Source organism: Eretmochelys imbricata, chromosome 26 (genome assembly GCF_965152235.1).
Source record: "Eretmochelys imbricata isolate rEreImb1 chromosome 26, rEreImb1.hap1, whole genome shotgun sequence".
Lineage (NCBI taxonomy): Eukaryota > Metazoa > Chordata > Testudines > Cheloniidae > Eretmochelys > Eretmochelys imbricata.
In genome coordinates this window covers 11,700,652-11,726,325 of record NC_135597.1, presented here as the reverse complement: position 1 = coordinate 11,726,325, position 25,674 = coordinate 11,700,652, and the positions used below count along the sequence as shown (strand labels likewise).

The 25,674-nt window shown below is 48.2% G+C and overlaps 1 protein-coding gene across 1 annotated transcript; it reads left to right on the top strand.

Annotated features, from left to right (window-relative positions):
- The first annotated feature begins 8,160 nt into the window (after positions 1-8,160).
- LOC144257668 (low molecular weight neuronal intermediate filament-like) lies at positions 8,161-21,703 on the top strand. Its single transcript, XM_077805722.1, has 4 exons — positions 8,161-8,871; positions 15,578-15,895; positions 16,964-17,088; positions 19,048-21,703. Exons 1-4 carry the CDS (start codon positions 8,161-8,163, stop codon positions 19,301-19,303), a joined length of 1,410 nt encoding a protein of 469 aa, XP_077661848.1. The 3' UTR covers positions 19,304-21,703.
- Positions 21,704-25,674: the final 3,971 nt, after the last annotated feature.

Here is a 25,674-nt window from a genome sequence, read left to right as displayed (position 1 = left end):
CAAGGACAGTCCCTGCCCTGAAGAGTTTACAATCTAAAGTGGCTGACGTTGCAACATCGAACTATTTCTCGGATGGTTATCAACTGTAACCTTGTTCGATTTCAGTGTACTGTTCTCTGGAGGGTATGTGAACTGTAAAGGTAGCTTTCAAGGTGATTATTGTTCCCAAAATGGACCTGATTACGAGCCCTAAAGGTTCACATCCTCTCTCCTCATCGCTGGTGCGAACCAGATTCCAAAGGATCCAGTGATCCTGTCTTAACCCTCCCTGCCATACCCCAAGGAAATAAGTGCAATGTGCAGTCAGGCATAGACGGCGTCTTGTTATCAATAATAAAGGCACAATGGATAGAGCCCTTTCCCTGGGATCCAGAAGTGGTGGGGGGCTATCCCCAGCTCTGCCACTGCCCTGTTCTGTGACCTTGAGCAAGTCACTTTGCCTCTCTGTGCCGCCGTTTCCACTCCCCTTTAATCTATCTATCACTTATGCTGTAATTGCTCAGGGGCAGGGACTGCCTCTCATTGTGTGTTCCTACAGTGGCCAGTACAACAGCCCTGATCTCAGCTGAAGCCTGTAGTACAAATAATCATAATCCGTGCAAGGAGGTGCTAATACAAAGACAGATCCAGTCTTGCTGGTCTTCTTCATCCCTTCTTCCAATATCACTCTCAGGGTGAAATTCACCATGTGCAGGGAGATGGAACAAGTACTATGCACCATTTAAGTCCCACAAAGGCCTATGCACCACTGGCTTGTGCTGGCCCCGTGCACAAGGTGAATTTAACTCTCACAGCTACAGGCTCTGTCTGTGCCTTTAACCACGGCAGTGGGGTAGGGTTTTGTCCTCTCACTGGTACTTTGAGTCCCCAGGCACTTGCCCTGCCTTTGTTGGCTGTGTGGGAATAGCAAGTAGCTTGGCTGAGCGTTGAAGTAAATATTAAAAAGGTCTGACAAAGCGGAGAGAGTTTTCTTTTGTAACTGTTCCCAGGAGGTACAAATGGATGCTTTATGAAACTGACACTGAGTGAGTATGTCTCTATGAGCAGTGACACAGAGGTCACAAAGTTCTTGGTTGGCAGCCGTGGCAGGTTTGACTTAATATCCTCCCACTGGGTATTTTAATCTCTTCCCTTACTCTGTTGCCACTGCCCCTGCTTGCTTCCACTGTCTGAGATTCCCCGTACACACACACACACACACTCCCCCAAAGCCCCAGTTCAGTCAGAAATTGTCTCTTTTTCATCTCCATGTAACCATGTCTTGCCCTAAGCCACTGTGTAGCATTGCCTTAAGGTCTTACACACTTACTGTGTTCCACCCCAGAGGTGGCTGCATTTCATGGATGGTGACGTGTTTCTTGCATTTACTGGTTATCACTTTTATAGTGTAGTAGCACCAAGAGGCTTTATGTGCCTCATCTATGCTAGTTAGGTGTCTTTATATCCCTTCTCGTACCCCCTTCATCTCCACTCCTGGGGCAGCCAGGGCTTTGTGCAAGCTGGAGCAGCCTTGGGACTACTCTGACTTGCTCCAGCAGTAACCGCCCCACAAAGGGAAAGGAGATTTGGATCATAGATGGTAAAACTCTTTGGGATCCCTTGGGAATAAGGGGTCATGAATTAAGCTATTGGATAATATTTTCAAGAGTGACGAAGACTGAGGACCCTCAATCCCATTTTCAGAAGTGACTTAGACACTTGTCACTTCTGAAAATGGGATTTAGGCACTTTTGAAAATCTTACCCATTATCTAATGCCTTATGAAGTATTGAAAGACAGAAAATTAAATGCAATCTTCTAAAGCCAAAAATAGTAATAGAATAGTAAATACTAACCTGTACTTAGAGTGTAAGCTCCCTTGGGCGGGGACTGCCTCTTTGTTCTGTGTTTGTACAGCACCTAGAACAGTGGGGTGCTGATCCACGAGTGGACCTCCAAGGTGCTACTGCAATATGAAAAAGTAAAGTTTTGGGAGACATCCTGCTTTAGGGGATAAGCCAAGCACTAGTTAATGGGAATTAAGAGGAACTTGGGGGGCAGGTTATTCATCATTGCCTGTTGCAAGGTTTTCTTGCACCTTCTGCTGAAGGTGAACACTGCTAGAGGCAGGATACTGGATTAGACGGATGCCGGATCCAAACCAGTGTTGCAATTCCTTTGTAAAAACTTCAGCCTGGTTTTGCAGTGCTGCAACAAAATTCCCTGCCTAGGTATCCTTAAAGTCAGCTCTCACCTTGGTGTGAGTGATGCCCGTGTTTCAGTGAGGACACCCTGTCTGCTCCAGGTTGGCGTCTTCCTGAGCGCCAGTCTTAACCGATTCTCTTTATTCTGACAATTTCTTGGCTGGACTTTGATAAGTGTCACTGGAGAAAAATGTGCATTACCCCAAACAGGTTGAAGAGAACAGGCGTGCGGGCTGCGTAGCTGCTTAGGAGAGCTCGGGGAGTTAGAGGACTGGATGGCCCTGGAGAAGGGGTAATGGACTATTCAGACTTTTCAACCTAGGGTTGCTGGTAGTCATGGGAGCTCATTACCATTTGCTGGAGGTTTGGCATTTTATGTGAAGGGACTTGGTGGGGCCCCAGTCTCATTCCTGCAGGACAAGGTGGCATTTTCCAAAGCATTCAGCCTCGACATACCTCAGATGTCTTTGAAGCCTATGGGGCACTTAAGCCAGAGATGAGTGCTTTTGATTATTCCATAACCTAAAGGCTACCTCTACAAGCAACACCTAAAATTGGCAGTCTCAGCAAAGAGGCCAAGGACCAAATGGGACAGACACACTGGACTGTGCAGTGGGGGAGGTTTAGGTTGGATATTAAGAAAAACTTTTTCACTAGGAGGGTGGTGAAACACTGGAATGCGTTACCTAGGGATGTGGTGGAATCTCCTTCCTTAGATATTTTTAAGGTCAGGCTTGACAAAGCCCTGGCTGGGATGATTTAGTTGGGGATTGGTCCTGCTTTGAGCAGGGGGTTGGACTAGATGAACTCCTGAGGTCCCTTCCAACCCTGATATTCTATGATTCTATGACTCCCACTTAGCCACAGAGAATGGCTCTTCCTGGTCATGGGTGCAGCACCCTGGTAGGCCAGTCTCTACCTGTACTGTAGATAAACAGAGGACTTCTGCCAGCCTAGAAACTTTTAGCTCAGCCTAAAGCTTGAGCTAAAGGGTTAAATCCCCTCGCTGGCAGCTCTGGTAGGCGCTCAACCTCTGTTGATCCAGGTGATACACAGAGCTGGCCAGGAATTTTTTGATTAAACTCTTGTTTCATCAGAAAATGGTGATTTGTCAAAACTGAAACCTGTTTATGGGAAAAGGCTCGGCTTTGACAAATTTCTTGTTCTGAAAAATTTTCTGGAAAAAAAAATCAACTTTTGAAATTGTCGACATGTCCTGGTTTGACACTTGTGAAATGAAAAGTTCTGGAGTTTGGAATGATATTTTGTTTCAAAATTTAATTTAATTTGTAGGTGTTTTTTTTAAAGATGAGGACGAAACATTTCAATTGACACTAACTGGTTTTGGTTGTTTCGGGGGGATTTTCGGTTGCTGAAAAATATTTTGTCCCAATTGACAACAGGAATTTTTTTTTTTTTTTTTTTGGAAATTTTGAAAATTTCCCTGGTTTGGCAAAACAGTTTGCTGCCTACTCCAGTGACAAACAGCATCCGCCAAGCAGGGATCCACGCTCTCTTGCCCGTGCTGAAGTCACCTTCTTGGAATGAGACTGCAGCGTGTTCACGCTGTGCTGGACATTTTGAGAGCGTGTAACCTTCCATCAGATCTCCAGCATCCCACCTCCCCAGCGACATGACACAACACACATGTGTTAACAGTACTTTGAGAATCGAAGGCCAGATTTTCTAGCCAGGCTGTTTGAGAAGGTATTCGTTTGCTTCTTTCTGCTTAGGTATTCGTTTCCTTCTTTTCTTCTGTGTACATGGCAGTCTGAGGTGTGGTGGCAGCTTGGGCAGATGTACTTATGCTAGCCTGACTAAAAATAACTGTGTATACACAGGGGCACAGGCTAGCAACACAAATCCATACCCGGGGTTCCCTGGGGGCTTTGACCGCTTACGCCACCGCTTGGGTAAAGCTACCCAAGCTGCAGTCATACCTTGGATTGCAGTGAAGACATACCCGCCATCATCTAAGACCATGGGCCATGCCTTTGAGTTAACAATGATGGTTTCCCCTCAGTGAAATCCCAGTCGAATTCCCACATAGCCAAGTTCAAGAGCTGCCTTCCTTTCCAGCTGATTTTTTCCACCGCTGAATGCAGTTGCTTTATGCATTTGAAGCTTTTTAAAAACATCAGTCTGACAGCGAGTGGGGTCATGTCTAGTTGCTGATGTCTCTGGCGAGGGAGCTGTAGTTTTTTTCCCCCCTCCTCCTTTTAAAAAATGCTTTGCTCAAGCGGTATGAAGAACACGTTCTCTGAAATACCATATAGTCTTTGGGGTTATGCGGACCAAATATTTGGCAACGGGCTCCCCAACCTGGCAGACAAAAGAATAACAAGATTCAATGGCTGGAAGCTGAAGCTAGACAAATTCAGACCGGAAATAAGGTGTACATTTTTAACAGGGAGGGTAATTAACCATTAGATCCATTTTCCAAGGGTTGTGGTGGATTCTCCATCGCTGGCCATTTTTAATCAGATTGGATGTCTTTCTCAAACAGAAATTCTGCTCTAGTTCAACAGAATTATTTCGGGGAAGTTCCTTGGCCAGGACAGCAAATTAGATTATCACAGTGGTCCCTTCTTGCTTTGGAATCTATGAATCTAGGTTGTGCACCTGTCCCACAGCAGAAAACTCGGAACAGTCTTGTACAGAGAGATGGAGGCTGATGCTCAGCACCTTGAAGGATTCAGGCCTTAAATAACATGAGAGTCCTTTGCTCTTCTTCAGGTCTGTGTGGCTCAAAAGCTTGTCACTTTCACCAACCGAAGTTGGTCCAATAGAAGATATCACCTCCCCCATCTTGTCTCTCAAAGACCCCACCACGGCCACAACACTGTAAACAATATTGAATCCTTCTCCTCTAGGTCTTCTGGCAAAGGTGCCAATGAGCACCAGTCATCTAAGTGCGGTGGATATTTGCCATCTAAGAACCAACAACTCAATTCATGTAGGTCACCGAATACCCATGAGATCATAGAATCATAGAAGATTAGGATTGGAAGAGACCTCAGGAGGTCATCTAGTCCACCCCCCTGCTAGGTGATAACAGTTTTTGCTCACTGCCAGCTTGGGCTGGCTTTGATGAGCAATTGGCATCTCATTCTGCTGCTAATCCCCTGAGGCCCCCAGCCCATTGGTGTAACACACTGTGCTGTTGCTTATCTGAATAACACCCAAGATCAGAAATAGAACCAAACCTACTTATCAAGGGCCTGATCCAATGGAAAGACACTCATTTACTTCGGTAGGCTTTGACTCAGGCCCTAAGGGACATGATGAGTGTGCAGAAAAGTGGCTGAACATCCATCCTCTTCAGGGGCGTCTGGCCACTTCCACCAGAATCTGGCCACAACATGCTAGTGGTTTTGACATGAATGCAGGAGTTACATTTTTATGTGTCACCTAGCAGTGTCTTTATCCTTATGGAACTCTATATCTATTGTATTAAGACCCAAGCTTGTGCCTATTGAAGGCAATGGCAAAACTCCCATTTGATTTCAGTGGGAATAGAATCTGCTATATTAAGAGTTGCAAGTGCTTCCTCCCCTCCACCCCGCGTGATGCATTGCTTGAGTGAATTTCGATCTCTTTTCCAGCTCTTTGAGTAGCATGAGAATTTAGCTTCTTGCATTTAGCTATGTTTTGCGCAATTCTGTGATCATTACAGAACATGAAAGCAACAAAACTAAGAAATGTTTTGTTCATTAAAGAGGCTACAAATGAAAACTCCCCTCCCCAATACATCATGGATTTGTCCCATTCTGCCTCCTGTTTCCTCCATGTAAAGAGACAATGTGGATTCTCTACAATCCAATCCACACAGGGCAGCATCTCTCTTGTTTTTAAATCCTGTGCCTCATCTAAGGGGGAAACATCAATCTACTGCACAGGTGCAGGAAATACACCTGACTCAGCATCAGTGGATGACTTTGGTTTTACCCCCTGGACATGGTCTGCATAATGGAACATTGATTTCTGAAATAAAGGTGAAGAATTTAATTGGAAGCAGCCAAGCAGCTGACAAACAGAATGCTCTGCAGGGTGGGGACAAAGCTGGATGAGCAGTGAAGTGTAAGAGAAGGTGAGTGAATCCTTTCTCTCTATATTTTGCAATGGCTCACTTCAGTTTCATGCTGAATTCAGCTAACTTACATTGACAAATCTTCCGTCCTTGAAAACCAGAAATGGATCCGAAGCACTGCTCCTACGCTTTCCTCGGCCATCAGGTCCCCCACCTTCCCTTCACCCACGCCGTCCCACCTCTCTGTTGCTCTGCACTAACAGAGAACCAGTAAATGTCAGTAAATCTACTCCTTACAAAACAGGGTAAGAAGGCCGGTCCGGACAGCTGTGTGTGTTCTGGTGTTACCTGAATAAGCAGGCAGAGCAAAGGGACAGCAGCCAATCTGCAAGGCACATGCAAAAACCAAACTGCAGGCTTGACCCTCATTTACATCTGTGTAACCCTGTTGGATCTGGAGGTCTCTTTAAAGCAGAGAGGGACTGAAACCACACTCTTTCAATCATGATCTCAAACTAGCCCAAACTGCAAGGACTTAGACCTAGGATTTTGGTTCAGCCCAGTGTGAAGAGAGCGGTCATTTAAAGAATTCCAATGGGGGAGTTGGCTTTCAAATTTATCCCAGTTCTAATGCAAAGCCTGCTTCACTCTAAGAAAAGGAGGCCTTGTGGCACCTTAGAGACTAATTTCAGAGTAGCAGCCGTGTTAGTCTGTATTTGCAAAAAGAAAAGGAGGACTTGTGGCACCTTAGAGACTAACCAATTTATTTGAGCATGAGCTTTCGTGAGATACAGCTCACTTCATCGGATGCATTACAATCGGATGCAAGTGAGCTGTAGCTCACGAAAGCTCATGCTCAAATAAATTGGTTTGTCTCTAAGGTGCCACAAGTCCTCCTTTTCTTTTTGCGGATACAGACTAACACGGCTGCTACTCTGAAACCTGTTTCACTCTGCGTCTCAGTCTGTTCTCACAGCAGATAGCCCAGTCTGCATTTAAGCAACCACCGCTGAAAGAGAAGCTGGTCTTAAATGCATAGGCCTACATTTTAAGTGACTGGTTGTTTTGATTGCCTCTGTTTTTGGATTGCCAACAGGAGCCACCTTTTAAAAGAAGCTGATTTTCAGAGGTGCTGTGCCCTGCCAGTGGACAGTTCCTGCAATTGCAGTTGTAGGTGGTGATGCCATTCAAGTCAAATTGAGCACTCAAAATCACTAGTCGTTTAGAAATCTTGGGCCATAAAGATGACAGGTCAGTGATTTGTTGGGGGAAGGGTCAAAGCCTGAGTAATAGCCCCTCTTCTTGGTCTTCCTTTTCCCATTCCCATCCCCAAGGATGAAAAAAAACAACCCTATATGTTTGCTTGCCCCATTCAGTCGCATTTTTGTCAGGGCTCTGCCTGATCCCTCACTGACTCTTGCCCTGCGTGAGCCCCCAGCTCTGAGATAGTGGTGGCATCCCACCGGCATCCCTTCCAGGAACAGCAGCGATCTCTGACAGCTTTGCCTACACCTTCCCTGCTCTCCCCGCATGGCCCACCCCTCCTTTGTATCCTTCACCCTTTCTGGCGATTGTTGCAAGCAGCTGCATCCTCTGCCAGCCCCGTGGGGCCACCTTGCCCAAGCACCCCCCCTTCCCCTGTCAATCCTGGGGAGACACACACATTGATTCGGTGGCAGGCCCCAGCTGCAGCCAGCACTTGCTGATCAAGCGAATCTCAGGCAAGGAGAAAGGCAAGGGCCTCCCTTTTAGCCCCTTCGCTCCCTCCTCCCTGCCAGGCAGATTTGCAGCTGACTGGGCGTTGTTAATTAGCAGGAGGAAGAGGATTGGTGTTTGCGGGGCTATATAAGGGGAGAGCCAGGCGCATTGTCCTCCCCCCATTTCTGTGCATCACCCACCCAGCCTCGTCCCTTCCCTGCCTGCATCTCCCCCCAACCCAGCCTCACCATGAGCTACAGCAGCGACCTGCTCTACCCACCCTCCTCCTATAAGAAGATCTTCGGGGAGTCCCCTCGCCTCTCCAGCAGGGTCTACAACAGCTCAGCCGCTCCCCGGGCTGCCGGCTACCGCGCCCCCCATGCCAGGGACTCCTACTCCTCCTCCTATCGCAAGCTGGCCGTGCCCAGCTCCGTGGACCACCTGGAGCTGCTGTCCCAGTCCAGCGCGGTGAGCAACGAGCTGAAAATCGTGCGCACCAACGAGAAGGAGCAGCTGCAAGGGCTCAACGACCGCTTCGTGACCTACATCGAGAAGGTGCATCAGCTGGAGCAGCACAACCGGCTGCTGGAGGCCGAGGTCTCGCTGCTGCGCCAGCGCCAGGCGGAGCCCTCCCGCCTGCAGCAGCTCTACGAGCAGGAGATCCGCGAGCTGCGCTCGCAGGCGGAGGGGCTGCGCCACGAGCGGGACGAGGCGCAGCTGGAGAGCCAGCGGCTGGCGCAGGGCCTGCAGCGCCGGGGGGAGCAGTGCCAGGAGGAGGCGCGCCGGCGGGAGGAGGCCGAGCTGGCCCTGCGCGAGTACAGGAAGGACGTGGACCACGCCACCCTGGCCCGGCTGGAGCTGGAGAAGAAGGTGGAGGCGCTGCTGGACGAGATCGCCTTCCTCCGGAAGGTGCACGAGGAGGAGGTGGCGGAGCTGCAAGCCTCGCTGCAGGATGCGCAGGTACCGGCGGCCTGCCCCTGCCCAGCCCTGCGCTCCGCTCCCCTCCTGCCTCTGCGCTCCGCTCCCCTCCGACCCTGCCCCTGCCCAGCCCTGCGCTCCCCTCCCCTCCCCTCCGCCCCTGCCCTTGCCCAGCCCTGCGCTCCCCTCCCCTCCGACCCTGCCCCTGCCCAGCCCTGCGCTCCCCTCCCCTCCGCCCCTGCCCAGCCCTGCGCTCCCCTCCCCTCCGCCCCTGCCCCTGCCCTGCCCCTGCGCTCCCCTCCGCCCCTGCCCCTGCCCAGCCCTGCGCTCCCCTCCCCTCCGCCCCTGCCCAGCCCTGCGCTCCGCTCCGCTCCCCTCCTGCCCCTGCGCTCCGCTCCCCTCCTGCCTCTGCGCTCCGCTCCCCTCCCCGCCTGCCCCTCTGCTCCCCTCCTGCTGTCCCTGCCCAGCCCTGCGCTCCCCCCCAACGCTGCGCTCCCCTCTCCTCCTAGCCTGCCCAGCGCTGCGCTCCCCTCCTGCCACTGTGCAGCATCCCCCGGCCCTGGCCACCTCTCCCTGCGCTTCTCTCCCCCTGTCCCTGCCCAGCCCTGCCCTGTCCTAGCCTCCCCCTACCTCGCTGCGCTCCGCTCCGCTCCCCCCGCCCCTGCTCAGCATCCCTCTGACCTTCTCTCCCTACACACCGATCCCCTGCCCAGCCCTGCGCTCCCATCCCCCGGACTCCTCTCAGCCCTGTGCTCCCCTCCCCCTGCCCCACCCCAGCCCTGAACTCCCCTCTCTCTGCACTCCCTGCCCCTACCCTTCCCTGCGCTCCTCTCCCCTCCTCCCTCCCGCTGCCCAGCCCTGCTCTCTCTTCCTCTCCCCTCCCCTCTGTTCCTGCCCAGCCCCCTGTTCTGTATCCCCCCACAGACCAACACTGCTGCACTGCGGTCTCCCCCCCCCGTCCCTGCCCAGCGCAGCACTCCCTGTTCTGTATCCCCCCCACAGACCAGCACTGCTGTCCCCCGCCCCATCCCTGCCCAGCGCAGCACTCCCCTTTCTGTATCCCGCCTTCCCAGTGCTCCCCTCCCCGCAGGATGCCAAACAGCAGCCTCCCCAGGGTGGCACATACCCCCAAGGGCTCGGAGTTCACCCCCAGGATTCAACCACCCCAGACCCCCCTTCCACCGCCTGCATCCCCAGGTGCCCAGCGCCCTTCTCCCCTCCGCATGCCATGTGGATAGGGTTTGCCTTCGCTCCCCCCCAGTATCCATCGCCCCCTAAGGAGTGCTACACACATGCAAACCTCCTGTGTGCTGGATAGTGTGTGCTACACACATGCACCCCTCCTTCTCTGTGCTGGATAAAGTCTGTGCTATACACACACACGCATCCCTCCTGTGTGCTGGATGAGGTGTGTTATACGCTCCGATTTCCTCGCTTCTGTGTGTGCTAGATGGATAGGGTGTGGCATACACGCACAATACTGCCCTCCTCCTCTATGCTGTGCATCACACCACTGCCCTCACCCCCACCCCATAATTTTATACTTCCATAGGCTGAGCATATAGGACTGTTACATACACTCCCCCTATTCTCTTCCTCTTATATATGCTGAATGGATCGATTCTAGATCCTTTGCGCTGGGCACAAAGCTATTGCAGTCGGTCGGTCGTTGGAAGGTTATCTTCGTTAAGGTAGACATTTGACTGGCTCCCCTCATGGTGTTGAATAGCTACAGGATGCAAAGGCACTGTGTGCCGGCATGATCCCAATCCTCCTTCCCTATATTGAATGGGTAATAGGGTACTTACATCTTCTGCTTTTCTGATTACATTGTATTTGGCATAAAGTCGCCTGGAAGGTTAAATCAGCGCCGGATCTCCTTTCTGTTGAGTATTGGATTGTCTCACATTAGACTATTGGAAGTGTGATTCAGTTCTTTGAATACCATAGCAAACTGTACCTTGATTACATTATTGCTAAGCCCTGCTGGGAACATAGCATCCTATGCTGCAGCGCCGTGGGTACAATAGGTACCTCGCGCCCACCCTGCAGAGCACACACAATGCCCATCTTTGTGCCTGAGCCATGTGCTAGTGGAATGAAAGGACCGAAGCTTAGAAAAGAAGGAAAGCTCGGTCCTGGCTTCATTCATCAGTCTGCGTTTCAAGTGAAGTCGTGGGACTATTTCCGTACGTGTTGGGAGGAAAGAATGAAGCCTGCTTAATGCAAAATGTAGCTAACCCACGTTCATTCTCTGATGCACACGAGAATAGCGGTTATCCTAATGAGCTCGTTATACGGAGGTTTAATGGGCAGCTCAGTGACAACTCTTTTGTCATGTAGGTTTCGTTAATGTCCACTTTTGCAAGGTATTGTCGGACAAATGTTAAACTGCATGTAAAGGTATTAAAACACCAGATCCATAAGGACAAACCCAGAGCAGCTTAGTGAAGCGGCTTTAGAGCTACAGTTGCATTATTGATGGAAACGGATGGCTCTCCTGAGCACTGAAATCAATAGCTGGTGCCGAGGTATTGTAATGCAGCCTTGATTATCCAGCTGGAATCATAGAAACATAGGGCAGGGAGGGAGTTGAGAGGTCATCAAGTCCGGCCCCCTGTGCTGAGGCAGAACCAAGTAAACGTAGACTGTCCCCGAGAGGTGTTTGTCCAGCCTGTCCATTGGAGGTTTTATGATGGGGACTCCACAAGCTCCTTTGGAAGCCTGTTCCAGAGCTTACTACCCTTAAGCCTGGCCTACACTGAGGGGGGGATGGATCTAAGATACGCAACTTCAGCTACGAGAACGCACGTATCTTAGATCGACTTAGAATCACTTACTTTGCGTCCTCGCGGCGCGGGATCGACGGCTCCCCCGTCGCCTCCGCTTCTGCTTCGCGCCGTGGTGGAGTTCCGCAGTCGATGGCAGAGTGATCGGGCATCGATTTGTCGCGTCTACACTAATGTGATAAATCGATCCCCGCTAGATGGATCACTACCCGCCAATCTGGCGGATAGTGTAGACGTGGCCTTAGAGTTGCTGCAGATTAAGCCCATTATGTCTTGTCCTGCCTTGCACATGGAGAACAATTGATCACCATCTTCTTTATAACACCTCTAACCGTATTTGAAGACTGTTATCAGGTCCCCCCTCAGTCTTCTTTTCTGAAGACTAAACTTGCCCAGGTTTTTTAACCTTTCCTCGTAGATCAGGTTTTCTAAACTTTTGTTGCTCTCCTCTGGCCTCTCTCCAACTTATCCGCATCTTTCCAAAAGTGTAGCACCCAGAATTTGACACAGTGCTCCAGCTGGGGCCTCACCAGTGCCGAGTAGAACAGGACAGTTACCTCCTGTTAACTGCATCACACCATTGTCTCCTGTTCAATTTGTGGTCCACTACAACCCCCATACCCTTTCCAGCAGTACTGCCGCCAACCAGTTATTCCCCATCTTGTAGCTGTGCACTTGATTTTTCCTTCCAAAGTGTGGTTCTTTACACTTTTCTTTCCTGAATTTCATCTTGTTGATTTCAGACCAATTCTCCAATTTGTCAAGGTCACTTTGAATTCTAATCCTGTCCTCCAAAGTGTTTGCAACTGCTCCCAGCCCGGTGTCATCTGCAAATTTTATAAGCACGCTTTCCACTCCATTATGCAAATCATTAATAAAAATATTCAATAGTTTCAGACCCAGGACTGACCCCTGTGGGACCCCACTGGATACACCTTCCCAGTTGGACAGTGAACCATTGATAACAATTCTTTGAGTATGGTCTTTCAATCAGTTGTGCACCCACCTTCTAGTAATTCCAGCTAGACTACATTTTGCTAGTTTGCTTATGAGAATGTGATGTGGGACAGTGTCAAAAGCCTTACTAAAATAAAGATGTATCCCATCTACTCCTTCCCCCTATCTGCTGGGCCAGTAACCCTGTCAGAGAAGGAAATTAGATTGGTTTGGCATGATTTGTTCTTGACAAATCTATGCTGGTTAGTCCTTGTAATCCTGTTATCCTCTAGGTGCTCACAAATTGATTGTTCAATAATTTGTTCTGGTATCTTTCCAGGTATTAAAGTTAGGCTGACTGGCCTATAATTTCCAGGGTGCTCTTTGTTGCCATTCTTAAAAACAGATCCTATGTTTGCACATTACTCTGGGACCTCACCCATCCACAATGGATTTTCCCTGAGATGTCATGAGGGACACAGAATACATTCAGATGACCAAAGCTTTGGCTAATGAAGGGGACTTTTCATTTAATTTATGCAGAGGAAGGTTGGTTTTATGGCTACAGCGCTGGACTGGGATTTGAGATGAGCTCTGCTACAGATTTCTTGGGTGACTTTGGCAAGTCGCTTAGTCTGACCCTGACTTAGTTTCCTGTCTGTAATATCAGGACAGTACTCTCCCATTCTTTGTCTCTCTAGATCATAAACTGTCAGGGGTGGGTAGGGAATGTCTCAATCTTTGTATGTACAGTACTTAGCCCATTGGGGCACGTAGATATAACTGTGATAATACCACAAATAGATTTGGGGGGGGGGGCTGGGCAGAGAAGGGTACAACTCTGGATATAACAGGGAAATTTGACTATGGCTGCAATAATCAAGGTTGTGCTGTATTCTCAGAGTGCGTTAAAACCTAGAAATATGAATCTTCTTCCACTTTGTTCTTTCTTGCTTGTTTTGCTTGTTCCTCGGACAGCGGCGTTCAGTCCCTCCTTAACTGTGCTAATTGCAGTAAATACATAAGTTTTAGTGCTTTGCTAGATTGGAGCCAGGGGGCTCTGCACCTTACAGGATCAAGCCAGCATAATGAGGCCACTTCAGCCTTGGAGTTGCATCTGCTTACACTACAGCTGACTTTGACCCAGTACATTCCTGAATACATGAATATTTGAACTTCTCCTAGACAAGGAGCTGAAGCAGATTTCATTTAAAGGGGGACTTTCCCATACATTTGCAATTAGAGGTTTGATTTCACTTGTGACACCTCCCCCCCCCCCCCCCCCCCGTGTAATGGGGTATTAATGATACTGGCAAATGCCATTCCTTTTGCAGATTTGCTACAATGTCCTTTGTTTGCAAGGTTAAACTCCACTTCCGGAATGCCATTCATTTCTAATACATAACTTACCTTTATACATAGGACTAAATCCATTGAGAGAGTTGCACCTTCTTATTCCATATTCTGCGGTCCATGTTCCTCAGTGAGGAACTTCACTGGCTGTATTATAATGAATATGTGCAGGCATCTGATGAGCAAACCCTAAAATGAGCTCCTATATCATGGCCCTAATCCACCATCTGTATGAAAATTCACTGACAGACCAATAATTTTCTGGCTTTCCTAATACTTTGCAGCATATGGCCCTGGGGGTTGTGGAAAACTTTCAGTGGGTAAAAATCTGTAATCTGCAGAGCTACAGAAAATGCAGCAGGCTCTGAGGGCTGGACTGAGAAAGCAATGCATTGTGTTTGCCCACAGTTCTGTCATTTTCCTCCATCAAATGGGGGAGCAATAAACCAGTTACATTTGCTCATTTAGATTCAGATTGAACACTGACCGAAGGCCAGCACTATACAGAATTATGCAGAAACACTGGACAATTTAAATAAATGAGTCCTTTCACTCTTGGGTGGTGGTACGGTAGCAATATGGCAACACTTAGCAGAGCTGTGTGAAGGATCAAAAAAGAACTTTAATATAAACTATTTTGCTAACCAAACCTGCACAACTTGTATGTCTAAAATAAATGCTGTACCTGTCAGTCTTTGCTCCTCTGATGCATTTCTCTGAACCAAGGTTAGTTTGCTCTGAGATATTGGTCAATATCTATCTCTACCAACCTATCTACCTCCCTCCATACACACCCTTTCTTTCTCTATCTACGCACAAGAGAGAGAATGTCTGTCAATGCAGCTATCTAGCTATACCTGTCCATCTGTGTCTTTTGCCTCTCTGGTCTTTCTGCATACATATTTATTCACCGTGTATGGCTATATAGGCACTGGGCAGAGGGCATGGCGGATGATGAGCTGGTATAAATTGACATCGCTCCACTAACTTCAGAGGAGCTATGCAGATTTACACCAGCTAAGGATCTGGTCCCATATAATTTTGTATTTTATAGCTATGCCATATCACACACATGTGGAGGTGAGGGTTCTGCAATGTTCCCCCGGCTATGTGATATTCTGTCATGCACCAGTGACTGCCCGCTTCCTGTCCACCAATCCATTTCGTTAGGACTTATTCCTGCCCCAAGTATCTGAATAATTTGGCTAGCTGCTGGGGAAACCCCACAGGGGCAATCAACATCTCCCCCTGCCCTCAGGACTTCCCGTGACGGCAGATGAGCTCCAGGACCGTGCATGCCTGTGGAGAGAAGAGCCATGTAGCACTAAATCCCCTGACTTCATTTCTACTTTTTCCTTAATTCAAAGAGCCTCTGTATTGGGACTGCATGGTGCTGGGCTCCACCGCTCACAAGAGGTGTGGCCCTCCATATGGGAGCCCTTCATCCTCCAGCTTGCTCCATGCAGAGGAAACACAGCTGTTCTATTGTGTCCTGAGCCCTCCGGCTCTGCATGGGGGACAAGGGGAAGGATCTGAGCCTTCATTCAGGGCGTACAGCCTAGGATGGCAGGGAACAGTCCCGAGCAGCTTCAGTGTCTGTATTCCTATCCGTTTCCCCAAATTTCATGCTGTATGTGGGGTGGGGTCCCTTCCTTCTGTGCCTTCTCCAGGTCTCGGTGGAGGTGGACGTGAGCAAGCCTGACCTCACGGCCGCCTTGAAGGAGATCCGCATGCAGTACGAGGTCCTTTCCGCCCGGAACCAGCAGTCCGCCGAAGAGTGGTACAAATCCAAATTCGCCAACTTCACCGAGGAGGCGGCTCGCAGCAGTGACAGCATCCGCCAGGCCAAGGAGGAGATCACTGAATACCGGCGCCAGCTGCAGGCCCGCAACATCGAGATCGAGGCACTGCGGAATGCCAACGAGTCCCTGGAGAGGCAGCTGCAGGAAGCGGAGGAGAGGAGCAATGGGGAGATCCATAATCTGCAGGTAGTTGACACTTGCCAAAAGACACTGGCTTCTTATTTGTTTCCAGCTCAAGAGCTCACTCGCAGCCCTATGCATCAGAGACTCAAGTGGTAAAATGCCAGATATGCATCTAGCAAAGATTATCCTGGGGTTTTGTCTTTCCTGATAGCTTGTGCAGGCCACGCTTTTGGGTATGTTTGCACTGGGAAGAAGACCGTCCTTACACAGAGATGGGATGTACTTAGCAAACCTTGCACTGAATGGTAGGGGGAGAGATTGTTAGTAGCATTTCTATAATATCTCCCGCCTGTGATCTTCAAACACTTTGAAAACATTCATTCGCTACCCCGCCCTCCAGCCCCTGGTGAGGTAGATTGTAAGTATTATTAGCCCCATGTCTCAGCTTGGGAAACTGAGGCGCAAAGCATTCATTGATCTTTGGGGGCCTCTGTTTTTTGGGTGTCCACAGTGGGGCTGATTCCCAGAGGTGCTGGCCTCCTCAAATTCCAGTTGTACCTCCCAAATTATTGGACTTGTTTGAAACTGTAGATCTAAGCGACTTGCCCAAAATCAGGCTGTGAGCTAACAATCGAACCCAGGAATCCAGGCTTCTAGTCTCGTGATTTGACTATTAGACAAAATAATAATCACATGAACTCCTTTGAGGTACAGAGCTCATTTGCTAGAACAGCAGACGTCTGATGTGCTGGGGAAGGGACCAGCCAAATGAATGTTTGCTCGTATTAGTAAATGTATAGGATCGCTACTGAGATTTGGACATGCACTGTATAAACACATAAGACAATCCCTGCCCTGAGGAGACTGCAGTTGAAATAAACAAGGCAGAGGTGGGAGGGGAAAGAGGTGAAATGACTTGCTCTGCTCAATCAGCAAGTCAATGTCATAGCCAGGAATAGAAACCCAGTCCAGTCTGAGTCCCAGTCCAGCACTCTAATCCACTGGACCACACTGATTTCTCCTCCTGAGATCAGTTTGAACAACATATCTGGAAGGAGGGGCACTAAAAGCAAATGAGAGGGAACTATTGACGTGATCAAAATGTTCTCCCTTCTCCTTTTTGTTCTGCAGGAGACTATTAACCAGCTTGAAAATGCTCTAAGGACGACCAAGGGAGAGATGGCTCGCCACCTCCGAGAGTACCAAGACCTGCTGAATGTGAAAATGGCCCTGGATATTGAAATAGCTGCATACAGGTAAAACAATACCAAGAGGCCTTCTTCCCTGGTGGCTTTGGGGATGTTTGATGCTGGCGGTCACACATCTCTGTTTGCGTAGAGAGAAACAAATACCCAGAAACATTGTACCCCTGGATGTTCTGTAATATTGTGTAGCAATCCAGCTGCGCAGTTCTGTAATGAGAAAAAACAGATTTATTGCACCAGATCCCCAGGTTTGGCTCAGGGTTAGAACTGGTCAAAAGTCGCCCGCCCCCCCATTGCTCCTATTTTTACTCCTATCCTCCTCATACACATACACATTTTAAAGTTTCTAGAGATTAGATGATCATAATGGTCCCTTCTGGCCTTAGAATCTATTAGTCTGACCTCCTGCATAACACAGGGCAGAGAACATCCCCAAAAATAATTCCTAGAGCAGATCCTTTAAAAAAACATCCAAAAAGGAATCCACAGTGATATGTATTAGGAAACCTAGATCAAAATGCCATCTGTCTGTTTAGGTCTTCAAGCTGGGATTTTCAAATGACCGAAGGGAGTTAGGTGCTCGTATTCCATTTTAATCAGGAATATGGTATCCAGCTCCCTTATTCACCTTCGAAGATCCCTGACATATATCCCTGTCATCACCATGTTGCCTGGACACTCGTCTCCATGGCATCTGAGTCGTGCATCACACTCTCGTCAGGGAATACAGAACCCTAAGCCTCTCTTACCCTTCTGCCTCGACAAGTGAGAGCTTTGCGGCTGCTAAACTGGGCATCAGCTCCCTGATGCTCCAGTGTGTCTGCCTTGCTAACGAGCATCTCCAGACTCTGCCAGTCCAAACCTGGCCCTGCAGGTAAGAATCCGTGAAGCCCAGGTCCTGAGTTCCTCAGAGACATCTCCCCGCAGCGTCCACTCCTTCTCTCCGGCCATGCTTAGAAATTATGAAGTTTGCTGCCTCTGAAGAGACAGAGCACACACCAGCCTGTTTGGCTGAGGACTAACACATCAATATAACAGTGCTGAGGTGGTTTTGTATAAAACAAGAATAAGTTTAATAAAGAGCACAGATTTAAGTGATATAAGGCAAGAATAAAAGAGAAAAAAGGATTAAACAATACAAAAATAACATGCTTTCTAGTGCCTAAAATTTAATTCTAGCTACATCTTTGCAGAAAACAGTTCCTTGCGTGCAGTAAATTATCAGCAGGGCTCTACCATTTACAGGCTCAGAGGGTGCTGTACCATATGTCCCCAAGTGATGGATAACTAAGGGTTCTTTCCCTTTCTTTTTATAGTCCCGTGAACCTTTGAAGTGTATCTCCATGTAAAGTTTTTCTCCTCTCCTGCTTGTGCAGATGCCAGGCTGTCTCCTTCCTCCTCTGATCAATCTGTTTCTCTGCTTGGCTTAATCACTTGTTTTCCCTTTGATGTAAATGTCTTTCCATTGTCTCTGGCCTCCCCTTGCTCAATATGCGTTGGGGATGTAGGCAAACAAACAGCCAAGACAGCATTCCTTTGTCAAGGGCAGGCTGCCTCCAAAAGCCTATTTTAAGAACATATTTCCAGCACACATCTGTAACGCTATCTACGCGACCTGGACACACACTCCGCGATGATATTCGTGACCAGCATGTCACCAGTTTTTATCTGATTCCTTCCAAGACACGGTTTGGCTGGATAGTCTGACAGTGGTGTATGGACTCTGCCCATGAAGTAGCTCTTAGGGTCTCAGTAGCCTTCTTTCGATAGTGTGTAGCAAAATGCTGAGCCTGCGGTAAAGGCTGTTCCTTCCTGGGGGCAATGTGCTGATTGATGCCTTGGCCGCTCTCCCATGGGGGGCGGGGCGGGGTGAGGGGGGAGTTCCCGTTGCCACAGCTCAATGAAAACTGATCTGGGGAGGATATTTTAGAAAGGAGAAGGCAGGGATCTGAAATCTCTAGCAGCAGCTTCATTGCACCTTTCTTGGTGTTTCCCTCTTCCCACCCCCAGGAAATTACTGGAAGGGGAGGAAACACGGCTAAGCACCGTCAGCAGCGGGAACACCTTCGGCCTTGGCTACACGTTCTCGTCTAGCCCCTTCTCCGGCGCAAAAGCCTTCTCCACCAGCACGGTCACCGTCAGGAGGGAGGAGAAGCGAGACCTGCAGGAAAGCATCAAGGACCCCAGACTTTCAGAGGAGCCAAAGCCTGCCGAGGAAGATCAGCCCGGAGAAGAGAAGGTCGAAGCCGCCCCAGCCAAGAACTAAACTGGAGTGAAATCACTATGCGCCTCCCCAAGGGGAAAAGGAGTCCCTCACAGGCGAGAGATTACGTTGTGTCCTAATGTAGCCAATTACAGTAACACTGAGCGGCAGCCTTGTCCAGTGGCTAGAGCTCCGGACTGGGACTCAGAGACCTGGGTTCTAGTCCCAGCTCTGCCACTGGCCTGCTGGGTGACCTTTGGCAAGTCACTTCACCTCCCCGTGCCTCAGTTTCCTCTCTCACCGTGTCTATGTAGATTGTAAGCTTCTCTGGGCAGGGACTGTCTCTGGCTATGTGTTTGTACAGCGCCTAGCACAATGGGGCCTTGATCTCCGTTGGAACCTTTGGTGCTACTATAATAATGCTTGTAGAACAAAGGTATGTATGTGCGTCCCCTGCCCTCTCCAGGCTAGACTTCCAGGCCCTCGTCCCCTTCACACTGCACATGGTGGTAAAACATTCTAGTGACTTCAGCGGGGTCAGAATTGGGCCCCTACATAAGTGTCCAGGGCTTCAGAGCCCTGACCCCTCGCTCCCACACTCTGCAGTGCACCGTTAGCTGCTCCAACCCCTATTCTCTCCGTTGCAGTTTATAGAGTAGGCTCAGGTGAATGGGAGGTTGGCTGGTGCAGCTAGATGCGCAGGGCCAAACCTTGGTCCCTGTTGAAGTAAAATTGAAACTCCCATAGATTCCAGGGGACCATTTTATTGGCCCAAAGCCTGGCAAACTTGGTCCAGTTGCCTGAAAGGATTGGGAGCCAAAGCCAGTAAATACCCTATGGAAACCAAGTGGGTGTAAATGGTTTGTTGAAAGGCCACTAGACACACCTATTATTCAGCAATAGCTAGAGCAGCGTTTCCCAAACTGCGGGTCACCATCCCGAATAGGGACGGAACATCAGCAGATGGCGATCCCTAGTGTTCAGAGGACACCATTTTACGCTGCACAGCGTGACCTCGCACATATGGTGCGTGCAAGGTCACGATGCCCGGAGGGCGCCATTTTGCTCTACAAAATGGCTTCCTCCGCACAGTGAGCCCTCGTATGCACTGCATGGATGAGGTCATGCTGTGCGGAGGATGCTATGTGGCTCTTCAAAATGGCATCCTCCAGGCTGTCTGGAGTCCCGGGAGGAAACAATTCATTAAAATGGGGTTGTGCCAGCAAAAGGTTTGGGAACCCTCACTCTACACCTCTTACACCTTGTTCTGCCTTTCCTGGGTCGTCTTAGCTATACCAGCAAACCCTTTCTAGTGTAGATAAGGCCATGCATGACAAGAGGAGAGAGAGAATAGCTCTGCTTTAGGGCCAGATTCATTTACTCACACTGAATAGCACCTTACTCCATAAGTGGTCTCATTGCTCATTGGGGTACTAGCAAGGGTATCAGTGTAAAAAAAAAAAAGGGGGGTGGGTATTAAGAATCTGGCCCTTTGAGATAGATTTTCACAAGAGCACACTTGGCGTGTTTGGTGTTGAGCTTTTCTGCCAGTCTGGCCAGGATTTTGGAATTTGCAAATTTAGCCCTTCTTGATTAATAGTGGATTTATAGCTCTTCTTTAAGAAAACAGGATTTCGGGAGCGTAGGGCAGATTGCATCAGTAATATTTTCTGGGAACGGCCATCTGAAGACGTGTAACATCTGAAACAATGAAGATGTCGCGGAAATTCAGGTGCTGTAATTATGATACAGAGAGACGGTCTGTAAACAGTCTGATATCTTTCAGTTCACATCCGGGTGTTATTTGTCTGTCTCTCCTCCAACCCACGAATGTACCCAGGGGACGGAAAAGAATTGTATCATGAAAGTGAATGTTCTGTAGAAAGAATTAGCTTGATATTGGGGGGAGGGATAGCTCAGTGGTTTGAGCATTGGCCTGCTAAACCCAGGGTTGTGAGTTCAATCTTTGAGGGGGCCATTTAGGGATCTGGAGCAAAAATTGGGGATTGGCCCTGCTTTGAGCAGAGGGTTGGACTAGGTGACCTCCTGAGGTCCCTTCCAACCCTGATATTCTGAATGTAGGGGAGACCGCGATTGATCGCTGGGAACACTAGAGTTCAGCTTGAGGTAGGCTTAAAACTTTAATCTAGAGCTGGTCATAATGCTTCCAAATTTCAGAACTTTGACAGTTTCAGAATTTGACCTTTGAAGGGGAAAAAAATTGGGAAAAAGCTTTCTCCCCATTTTTCAGTCAACTGGAGATCGGTCGAAGTGTTGCGTTTCAGAACAGAAAGAGAAATATTTCACACCGTTCTTTTGTGAATGATTTGACCACATCAACTTTAGACCGTTACTGAATGCAGATGCCTGGCCTAATCTAGAGTATGTATGTGTAGTGGAATGTAGACTGATCATAAGACAGTGGTTATTGCAAGTGTTCTTTAATAGATATGACATTTTGGATTGAGGTATCCTTTTGCATGAAGCTACCTTTCAGATCATTTGAATGTGACTTTCCTCTTTTTCCATTAAAATATTCTTTGTTTATTTGGCAGTTAAATGAATAGAAAATCGAACCTCCAATAAACAGTGTGTTGGTGTCTGAACAAAAATGTTATTTGCGGCTTGTAAACTCATCTGCATGACATCCTAGGCCCGATCCTCAGTATGTATCTCCATCAATGTCTGTGAAGCTATGAGGATTTCCCCCAGCTGAGGATCTGGTCCTGTATTTCTAAGACTCATTGGTTTAACACATGTGCCATACTCTAGTTCAGGGACCATGATTTGGTTGTTGGCTTTGTTTTTGTCCGTTTCTTTCACTATTTGGAAATACTGGGCCAGATCTTCAGCCGATGTAGATCGGCATAACTCTGCTGCAGGCAGTGAAACCCACTGATTTACACCAGCTCAATATCCGGCTCTGTATTTAAGCCCATTGCAGAATGTCTGGGGTGGGGGTACATTTCGGCAGCAAGTGCAAGGCTTATGCACCGGTTAAGCCTTCAGAATTGGACATTCTTTGCAAAGGGGTGAGTTTCACCCCTAGGCACAGATTGTGACAAAGGAGTTGGGGTGGGAGGGAACAGCATTCAAACAGAATGAACACAATCTCTATATTGCAACACAGGGCACTCACTTGTGCCAGCCAAGCTTTTGGGGGGTCTCTTCTCCATAATGCGGATTACAGGCTGCAGTGTAGTAAGAAGAGCATGTTTTGCTCTTGTTTTTAATTGAATCACACGGGGGTTGGAGCGGGGGGGTGGGGGAGACGTATAATTTTAAATCACAGAGGGTCAGGGGGAAAAAAGATTCATGAATTCAAACTAGTTATTTTAACCCCCCAAAATAAGTTGAGAGGTTCTGAAAACTTCTAGCTCCCCCGGGGCAGCCTTTCCCTAGCTGCTTGTGCCACTTTGCTCTTTAAAATAGAGCTGATGATCGCATAATGAACTCATACCACATAGAACTGCCTCAGCACCCAGCAGCAAGCTCCTAGCTTGAAAGGCCTGGTAAATATCCTCCAACTGCCTCCTCTGAAATCTCCAGGGGCTGGATCCAACTCCTCTGGAAGTTTAATGCTTGGAGGCACATCTAATTTTGAGTTAATGGAAAGACTTCCAGGGGCAGATCCTCAGCTGGTGAAAATGATCCTAGTGCTATTTGGGAGGCAGTGTTGCCTAGGAGATAAAGCACTGCAGTGCAACTCACAAGACCTGGCTTCTATTCCCCGTTCTATAGTTGTACCTGCACAAAAAACTGTGTGTGTATCCCAAGCTTTGCTCAGGCTGAGTATTACTTAGAACCCTAAGCCTCAGTGCTGTGTCTCAGGATACAAAGCCAAGGGCAGAGGCCCTCTATTAAATTTGCCACCGTTACTTCTCTGCTGTCCGCTCTTCTTCCAGGACTGCTAAAAGGCCCACTTTGTGTCTCATTTCCCCCACTTGTAGAAATGGTAATACTGATGTTATTGTTTTGCCCATCTTGGGAAAGTGCTTTGAGCTCATCAGATGAAAAAGACTTGGTGGACGTTTGGCTATTGCTTGAATGGCACTTTATACATTGCCGATACCTTACAAGGGCTTGGGCATTGCACTGTGGTTCACTGTGAATGGAATTTCAGAATATCTGATCCCACTGTATTCCTCTCCCCATAAAACCTCTACTCCATCATTTACCGCGGCTGGTCACGCAAACTTTGTCTAGACGCATCCTAGATATGAATAATGGCAATAGCCTTTGGTTGGCCTCTTTATTAGTATAAGTGACTATTAACTGTATTGGATTAAAAACACAGGCTACGTGAATAAAAAATCCCTTCAAGAGTTTACTTCCAATAACAATCAGGCACCGGGCACTTTCTAGAAACTAACAGAGCAAGCCAGTGGCTCATTAATCCCCAGGAGGTTATTGCTAATATAATCTGAACATGGAAAAAAAAAGTCATAAGGATTTCTTAGTGTGTATTTCTAAAGAGTTAATGCTCTTTATGGTACATTGCCCAGTCTGATCAATTGAATCATTTCCCAGTATTCAGTTAAATAACAATTTCCAGTAGCCGTTATCTTTGGGGTATTTATTGTTTCCTGTGGAACTCAATAAAAAGGATGCGGAACTTTCTGTTAATGAGGCCACTGATTAATTTCATCCTCTGTTTTATTGGATTAAAAGCCTCAGGTACCAAACCATTTCTATTAAAAACGATATGATTTCTACCCTTTATACAGGTTGGTTTTGATAGCTCTAGGCAGTTAGCAGTGGGTAATGCTACACAAAGCTGCTGTTTACCCTAATGACAAGGAAGGCCACGGTGGTGAGTTCAAAAAAGCTTCTGTGATCATGAAATTTGCCAATATTGTGTTATTCAGACATTGCTATCGAGATTATAAGCACTACCATGTGCTGGAGGATAAGAACAGCTGTTTATTTGAAAGTGATAGGTAAGCATTTGATTTAAATTAGACGGCACTACACTAATAATAGGAGGACTTGTGGCACCTTAGAGACGAACCAATTTATTAGTGCGCTGTAGCTCACGAAAGCTGATGCTCAAATAAATTGGTGAGTCTAACACAAGTCCTCCTGTTCTTTTTGCGGATACAGACTCACACGGCTGCTACTCTGAAACCTCCACTAACAATAGTACTTAATAACTAACAATGAAGTCTGGGATTTTCAAAGGAGACCAGCGGAGTTAGGCACACATTGAAAGTCAATCGGAATTGGGTACCTAAAGCTGTTAGGCCCCATTGGAAGCCCCAAGCAGTAATAGCAATAATCCTTTGCATTTCTAGCAGCACCTTCAGATCTCAAAGCTTTGGTTTCCCAAGGGCTTTGTTTCTGCCATTTAACTGCCTTTTGGTAAAGCCTGAAAACAGGCAGCGAGTCAGTCAGGGTTTCCCCCATATCCTCTTTGGAAAGGTGCAGAGCTTGAAAACCCTAACGATGTGTATACAAAACCCGGCCCAATAAAGGCGGTGGGAAATCACACAAAGGCTCCCTGCTAGCCAGCTCTTCCCAAGGAGGTAATTGGTACAAGAGCCGAAAAACAAAGCTTTGCGGATGGCTTAAAACACACAGGACCAGACGCACAAAAGCAGTTAGGCTCCTGACAGCCAGGGACCTTTTAGAAATACAGCAGAGCCTGCTTATAACTTGATCATAGTGAAATGCTACTTTGTAGTGATGTCCCATGGTGCTTCATGGCATTTCAATGGACTTTGGCTCAGATCTTCAAAGGTACTTCAAGGCGTAACTCCCACTGGGGCGTTTGACTTTGAGGCTTTGGTTCTTTCATTCCGCTGTGTTCTCATTTCACTCATATTCCACTCTACTAATTCCCTTCCAATAAAGCCATTGGGCAGCTCCTCATGTAAAGTCAATGGAGCACGGCCGGTGTATATCAGCTGACGATCTGGCCCATCATCAGCTAGCTTAGCCATGAAATGCTGCATTCGGAGGGGTCTCTCTTCCCGTGAGCTTGCCAGAAGGACCCCTAAATTCTAGGTCTGTCTATAGTTGCTCCTAGACCTGGTCTATGCTGGGGGCCTGATTCTTTGCTGTTCTCCAGCTTGTGCAGTTACTGACACCCGTGCAAAGCGTGACCAGATCAGGCTGGTAGTGTTTTCAATCCACATTGCACAGGGGTGAAGGGCTGCACCAGGTATAGGGTGAGGGAGAATCTGCCTCAGAGAAGTTTAGGGAATTCCTCCCCCCCAGCCACTGTAGGGCAGGTGCCGCTCCACTGCCCAAGCCCTGTCTATGCTCCCAACTGTGGCTTGCATTAGTAGAAGATTTCTGCAAAATTCTCAGTATAGCTGCAGCCCTGGGGAGAGGAACAGCTTTTGTTCCAGCTGTTCTCCCCTGGGAGTGAAAACATGGCTCCCCAGAGATGTCTCCACAGTAGCCTGCACCCCTTGAGATCTCAAGGAGCC

Excerpts from the sequence above, each read along its gene's own strand:
- LOC144257668 (XM_077805722.1), top strand. The coding sequence starts at position 8,161 with ATGAGCTACAGCAGCGACCTGCTCTACCCACCCTCCTCCTATAAGAAG. Across the intron at positions 15,896-16,963 it reads GGGAGATCCATAATCTGCAG|GAGACTATTAACCAGCTTGA; the intron begins GTAGTTGACACT and ends TTTGTTCTGCAG. Across the intron at positions 17,089-19,047 it reads ATTGAAATAGCTGCATACAG|GAAATTACTGGAAGGGGAGG; the intron begins GTAAAACAATAC and ends TCCCACCCCCAG.